This window comes from Monopterus albus, unplaced genomic scaffold (genome assembly GCF_001952655.1).
Source record: "Monopterus albus unplaced genomic scaffold, M_albus_1.0 scaffold18.1, whole genome shotgun sequence".
Taxonomy (NCBI): domain Eukaryota; kingdom Metazoa; phylum Chordata; class Actinopteri; order Synbranchiformes; family Synbranchidae; genus Monopterus; species Monopterus albus.
This window is the reverse complement of record NW_018127898.1, coordinates 5,816,305-5,823,944: the sequence shown is the minus strand read 5'-3', so window position 1 is coordinate 5,823,944 and position 7,640 is coordinate 5,816,305. Positions and strand designations below refer to the sequence as shown.

At 40.6% G+C, this 7,640-nt stretch overlaps 1 protein-coding gene across 1 annotated transcript in view; it reads left to right on the top strand.

The window, feature by feature from the left end:
• suclg2 (succinate-CoA ligase GDP-forming subunit beta) overlaps positions 1 to 7,640 on the top strand; it is a 94,597-nt gene that overhangs the window by 80,376 nt on the left and 6,581 nt on the right. The window contains exon 10 of the mRNA XM_020593159.1: positions 5,193 to 5,313. Within this exon, the coding sequence (XP_020448815.1) occupies positions 5,193 to 5,313 (121 nt within the window). The remainder of the gene's footprint in view (positions 1 to 5,192; positions 5,314 to 7,640) is intronic.

The following is a 7,640-nucleotide window of genomic DNA, read 5'->3' as shown; positions in this document are numbered from 1 at the left end:
TCCTATTTTGTAAAATTTGAATCATTTCACTGGCACTCAGGTAGAAGGCACAGGTTCACAAGCTAATACTACCTACAAGAACACACAAAGATCCTAAAAAAAAGGTGAACTGGCACATTATCTCTGATTCCTGTATACTGAGCTCTGATGAAAGAAATCCACCCCACTGCCAAGTCAGCTCACCTGAGATGAATGCCTCTAAGAAAAGAGGCTGTGCTTGGTTCTGTGACAGGAGGCAAAATGCTACAGAGTGTGCTGTTGGAGATTTTAGATCTTAAGGCTAGATTTCTGAGATGCTGAGAGCCTGAGGCAGGCAGTGTTAGACTTTTGATTGGAGAGGGCATCAAACCAAGGAGATTGACCTTAAATGTGGCTCTCATTCTTTTGGCCAGTTCACCATTGTGGCATTTTAACCCCTTACTGACCCACTACTTTACTAAAAAGAAGCTAAATATTTTATAATTAACAGGCACTGTACAGTTTACCACAACATACTAAAGCATATGCTGCATTTTAGGGCTGAATGAGCTGTACCAAGAGAGTGGACATGCTTAGAAAGAAAGGAAAAATGCACAGAATTTAGTTTTTTCTGTTACTCCAGTGTCTATCCACATGTTTAGTTTAAGGCTTTTTAACAACAGCATCACACTTGAGATGAGAGAGAAGGCAGAGGTAGAAGGTTAATATCAAATGCCTGCATGTTTTTGATTGTTGGTTTGTACAAATAAAAGGATGTCCCTCAGGCTGCACACTTGCCTGTAAACCTTAACCATAGAAATTATAGGAAATAAAATGATAAAGTGCAACTCAGTCCTCACCACATCTCTTTCTATAAACTGAATTTACATCTATGCCAAGCAACATAAATCTTGTCTTATGTATCATTAATATACATGGGTGTCAATAGGAGAAGCATGAGTAGAGGGAATATGGTTCTTCCCAATAGAGACAGAGTTGAAAAATGAGCTGCAGATAGTGTGAGAATAGAGCCTTCCCTAGTAAAGCTACAGACAAGCTTCCAAAGCTCTGCTGCCCCCCAGTGGTGACTAGATAATGTTGTGTGTGTGTGCATGTATGACCCTAGGACCCAAAGTAAAATCTTGTGATAGAGTATATTAAGATTTACCCACCCAGAACTTCCTAATAGTTAGTCTCATTTATGCAAAGACATTATAATTATCATAAGGTTTTTCTAAAGCTTTGCTAAAGTTTGATGACGCTGTCATGATTTTATCTTATTTGGCTTGTAATATTAAATGATTAACCTAAAGCCTGTGTGTGACAGATTTTGAAAGATGTGTTTACCAGATGGAATGTGTCTAAAGAAAGACACTAGTGAGTTGAATTATGGGACATGTAGGATGTTTGTAGAGCTTGGGCCATACACTGAACTAAATGTAAGGTTATATCAACCTGCCCTGCTTTTTGATTTTTTTTTTATTAATATGTTTGAAAGCACAATGCTTAGACATATGCATTAAACTATTCTTTACAGTAAACAAGATAGCGTTCCCAAAGTGAGGATTCCCATATTATCAAAAGTATATATACATTAATTGGCTGGCAGGTGTCAACCAATTATATCAGGACATTTCTAGCAGGCATTTAGTTATTCCATTAACTCACTGACAAAATTAGCCTAGTCTGGTTCTAAATGCTAAACAATAAAAGCTCACAAAATGGATAATAATTTGAAAACATCCTGCCTTTTTTCTTTGACAGTTTGTGTAAGTGACATAATGCATGCTGAAGTGTTCAGCTACAAACAAAGCCATTTTGTATCTTCACCTCATCCGTTCTTTTAATATGTGAGAACACCTCATCAAGCATTATTTCTTATGTAATCTGGAGGTCACGATTTGACCATGTGAATCATGTCCATTTGCAGTGTACACCTACTGTTGTCTGCCTTTTCCTCGAGTTGTTTCTTCTTCTTCTTCTTCTTCTTCTTTTGCATTCCTGGTCACATCCCTGCATGATATACTTAATCAGCATGAAATGATCTTATGTGTTGACCTAACAGCTTGCTCAATTTCTTCACGTGGCGTCCGAGTCTTTATGCTGCTGCCTACATCTGTGTTTGGTTTGGAGCTCTCTCCTGGTCTTGTCATTTTCTGCTGTTTATAAGGAGATGCTCATTTGGATAGCTCGTAGAGGACAGTGCCATGGCTGTCGTTCTGATAGCTATCCAAGTCCTTGATCTTCTTTCCCTGTAAACATCATTACCACACAGTGATAACATACACATTCACAACAGGCCTGCAGACACCCACAAGCTGCTCATCCAAAACGGCACTAACAGATTAACAGTGATTATAAACAAACATGAAGGATTAATCCTGTGTGCTCTCAGTCTACTTTTCCAGTAAGCTAGCCAGGGTAATTACCAAGTGCTAGATTGTTAGTGTAATCACACACAAACACACTTACTGTCTTGCGTCATTACTTAGTGATATTCTGTGCTCATTTTGTAAACATCTTGTAAGATGTACAATATTTTGCGAAGGAACTGCAAGACCACTGAAGTGAATGTACAGACAGTGAGATTGTTTGGCACAGCTTAGCTTGTTCAAAACTCAAATGCTTGTTTGTGATAGCTGTTGAGGAAATAAAGAAATATGGAAACATTTGCGGATAATGGCATTGGAAGTTGAATGAAGGTTTTTAGTAGGGTGCCAACTGACTTCTGCTGCTGACGCTGTGTGTATTTCATTCTACTATATTCTTTTACTAGCCAATCTGTTTGTTTGTTTTTACCACACACAGTATGTAAATCCATTTTAAATTCTAAACATGATACGTGCCTAAGCTGTATCAGTAGGTTTGAAAACTTACCAGGTAACTTCTGTTAAGATAAGATAGAAGCTTTGTCATTTGTACTGTGGCTACACAATGAAATGATTGTGGTGGGGACCTCTGATGACATTGCAGGTCCACTGCAGATTCTCTGGTTGTAGCACTGAGGGCAGGTCTTTCTCTGTAGGGCTCTGGGCTGCCTTTACTACCTGCTGCAGTGCTTCTTTTTCCTGTCCACTGCAGCTGCTAAACCACTCTACTGTGCAACAAGTTAGTGTCCTCTCTACAGCACAACTCTAGAAGCTACTGAGGATTGATGGTGACATGTCACACTTCCTCAGCCTTCCTAATCAGTTGTGCCATATTGTACACCCAGCTTAGAACCTCACTGATGTGTACACCCAAAAACATGAAACTTCCCACCATCTCCACCTCAGAGTCTTCAATCAGCTGGGGGTTGATGATGATGTTTGCCTCGCCTTGTGTCCACAACCATCTCCTTGTTCTTGCTGAAGGTCAGTGTGCGATTGTTAGCATCACGCCATGTCACCAGGTCTGACACCTACTTCCTGTAGGCCACCTGATCATCACCAGTGATCAAACCAATGAAGGAATGTTGCATCAGCTGTAACTTTGAGGTTGTTATCTGGCATGGGCAACAATACAGTTGTGTATACAGGGTGAACAGTAATGGGCTGAGTGCACAGCCTTTGGGAGTGTCTGTGGTCATGATGATATACAGGGTGAACAGTAATGGGCTGAGTACACAGCCTTTAGGAGTGCCTGTGGTCATGATGACGTGCTGGAATGGTTTTTGCCTAGCCAAACCAAGTAGGGCCTACCAATAATTCATTTTCATTCCAGTTTATTTGTATAACACCAAATCACAACCAAAAAAATCATCTCTAGGTACTTTAAATTGTTAGGTCTCAGCCTTAAAGTATTATAGAGAAAAACCCCAACAAATCCTCCTTGAGCAAGAATCTGGCAACAGTGGGGAGGAAAAACTCCATTTAATGAAAGAAACCTCTGATAGGACCAGGTTCATGGTGGGCAACCAGCACAAGCTGGGGTGAGTAGACAGAGGAGAGAGAAAAGAAGAGCATTAAGAAACAGCAAAGGAAACTAAGAAAATCCATCATCTAGTTGCACAGTGCAGGAGTGAGGCTAAGGTTGTCCAGCTTGGCCATGAGCATGGAGGGAAGGATTGTATTGAAAGTAGAGCTAGAACCAGTGAAGAGAATTCTGGCATAGTTGTCCTGTATTTTCCAGATGAGTTAGGACTGTGTACATGGCTAGTAAGATGGTGTCGGCTTTAGATCTATTCATCCAAAGGCAAACTGTAATGGGTCTAGAGTTGCTGGGATGATGCTCAGTATGGGATTTTTGACCAATTTCTCTAAATACTGTGTGAGTAGTGGAGTGAGAGCTGCTGGTCTCTAATCAGAGATTAGATGGGACTGTACTGATTTCCTGGGAACACAGATGGTCATAGTGGCTTTAATGCAGGGTGGAACCATGGTCAGGGCGACAGGAAAGGCTGAGGACTAGTATGGTAGCAACAGTCATCAGCTTTGAAGCACACAGCCTGAAGACGTGTCCTAAGATGTTATGAGTCCTCCCACCTTGCATGTGTTTAGCTTTTTCAACAACCTATTCGGCTGTGTGGGGGTCAGTACAAGTACCTGGTCCTCCCCATCAGGTGCCTTTTCTGTTTTTGTCCAGGAATCTATTTTCTGGGCTTCAGATCATGCATAAAAGATGTTCCACTCATCCATAAGAGATATAGAACTGCTCACTTCCTCTGCCTTTGTAGTCTGTGGCCTGTTTGTCATGTCACCGCTTCCCATTCAAATATTACTTTATTGTTTAGCTCCAGTGTTGCATTTTACACCTGCAGCTGGTCTCCTAATTTAAACAATATATAACTTTATTCTGTCTCCATTTTGACAGCGTTGTGTTGCCTCAGGGTGCATAGCCTCTGGGTACATGACCTACTGTACACAAAGATGATGGTGAGGCTGCTCTTCTCAGTGTTTTCCTCTGTAGTGAGATTTTAATCTGTTTCACTAATGAGGCAGAGTGTTTACAGCCTCATCAGACATACAGTATATACTGCAAATGTCACAGAGGATTTTGCAAATCATTTTCTGCATTATGGATAAAGTTTGTTCCTCCACCACAGTGGCATCTGTATAACAGATGTATATCTTTTGTTCAGTGCCTCCTGGATTTGGCAGCATGTGTTACAAAAAACAATACAGTATAAGATATTGTGCTCAGTGTTTTAGCACTACCACTCTTCTGTGACGTACAGATGGCACAAAAAAGATGTGTACATCTCTTTATTACTGGGTTTGCATTTTGACCACAGGTGTGTTTCTTTCTTTTCACAGGTTGAGGCCATCCTGATCAACATTTTCGGTGGGATTGTCAACTGTGCCATCATTGCTAACGGCATCACTAAGGCCTGTCGAGAGCTGGAGCTAAAGGTGCCACTGGTAGTCAGGCTTGAAGGTAGGAAAACAGCACTTCAAATGCATACACACAAAGAAGTCTACAGTGGGTTTGGCTTCTCTGACCCTCATAGCAAGCACGTCCCAGCTAACACACTTAATCAGTGTGCACCATGCATCATCCCCCTCAGAATCACAGACCATTGATCTTCATCTAGCCTGTATTGAAAGCACTTGACCATAATGAGCATTTCATGATGCTGACTAATGCCACTAGCCTTACATCTTACAATATGCAACCAAGTTCACACCTCCACCACTGGTCACTTATCTTGATGACTTATTTAACTTGAAGTCTGAGGACATCTTGAGGCTGAGATAACCAGCAACCCTAGCACCAGCACAGGCATCATACAATCAGCCAATCTCTGATTCCTCTAACTCCAGCTCAGTGGAAGTAGATTATCATTACCTTGACATGATGTCCCTGATTTTTATCTAAGTGTTTTAACAATACCACAGACAGTTATACATAAATGTTTTGCTAAAATAATGTTTTCAAATGCAGTATTGTGAATGTTGGATGTAAAATTCACTCTATGCAGTCAAAGTTGATCAATTGAAGTAGTACTTTTATTTGCCATGGCTTCAAAAGAGCCTTTTGCTGTATCTGGTTTTATCACTGTGACCTTCCCGCACTATAGCCACACTCCATGCAGCTAGTAGCTACAGTATATGTTCCATAAAATGAAACCTACAAATACCAGCCGATAATGACCAATAATGTAGCTAGTTATGTCCAATTTTAAATGCGCTCATTCACTGTTTTGAAGTGATAAATGTATACAGTATATTACCACTTTAGTGTAATTGTTAGACAGCAGGATTTAAAGCACCTCTTCCCCGCTTCACTCTAAACTCTGGAGCCATTGTATTGTTGCTGCCGTTCTCTCGGGACCCTATCTATCTTCATTGTGGCCCAGTGGCCCAGTAAGAACAGCAGTGCATTTGTCACACTGTGCCGTACCTGTCATTACCAGCAGCCAGAATAACAGTACAGACAGCACTGATTGGCTCACCTTTCACCTGTATATGCTAATGAAACCTGTTCAGCTGGGTGTGTGTGAGTGATTATGTGTGTGTGAGATGGCAGCGATGGCAGCTCGAGGCAGAGGGCCAGTTTGTGGTCAGTTTAATTGTCAAGATCCTGCTAAGTAGCGTGTCTAGAGCACAGAGAAGGTGAGTATATGTGTACTGTATGTCCTCACACACTGTAATATGATTAGTAGGCCAGGGCATGTAAACTGTTTCTAGAACAGAGGCACTGTAGTACAGTATGGACACAAAGTTTTGTCCTCAGTCAAATGTGACCTGTTCATACATGAGACTGGGACAGTGACCCACACACTGTTTTCTTGGTCCTTGGTCTTTACTTTTTATAAAACCCAAAAACAAGTGTGGGTGGTTGTGTGTTTTAATATATATATATATACAACCTGGGGTGAACATACAGTAAATGTGCTTTATTGATTGACTGACTGATTGGAATCAGTTGACCAGAAGGGTACATATATTCTACAGTATGTGTGTGTGTATACAGTAATTCTGCATAGAATAGACTGAATTTTTTTTTTAATATTAAATACCGAGCATGTTAAGGGCACTGGAACATGAAAAGTGAAAATGTTATAGGGTGTTGCTGTGTCAAAACCGCAAAACAATCATGAGAATTACAAAAAGAGCTGTAAATAAGATAGCTATGTTCTTTTTTTTATTTATTTTTTTTATCCAGCACCTGCAAAAATGTATGGATGCGTATGTGCCTCCTGATGATTGACAGTGGTGAACTTCTTTTGTTTTAACTACTTTCCCTTTAAATGATTTTGATGCAGGTGTAAATTGTGTGGATTTAAATCATTTTGCACCTGAACCAAAACTGCAGTTATAACAAGGACAGACATGTGGTTTTAAGCTGAAATCCCACAAACTACCCCTGCAAACAAAGTTACAAAAGAAACATTGGTGCCAGTATAAATACTCACAGTGCAAGATATGCATCTTTGTGATTTATATCCACCATCTGTTTCTGTGTTGCTGATTGAGCGCACAGTTAAACACGCAGTACATTTAAGTTTCCCCTGCAGTTAAAGATTGAGAATATAGCTGCTGAAATGTCATTGTAGAAGCGATTAGATTGGTAATCAAACAGAACCTTCAATAGTCACCATACATTTCTTATACCCAACCATGTGGGCTAATTCAGCCTCACTAACAGGAGTCAAAAAGGTCACTGCTGGTGGTTGGTCAACCATGTTTTCCTGCAGTGGGTCATTACTTCCTGGGTTGCAGCCTTGTGGAGAGGATTCAGAATCAATCAGCTCAGCTTGC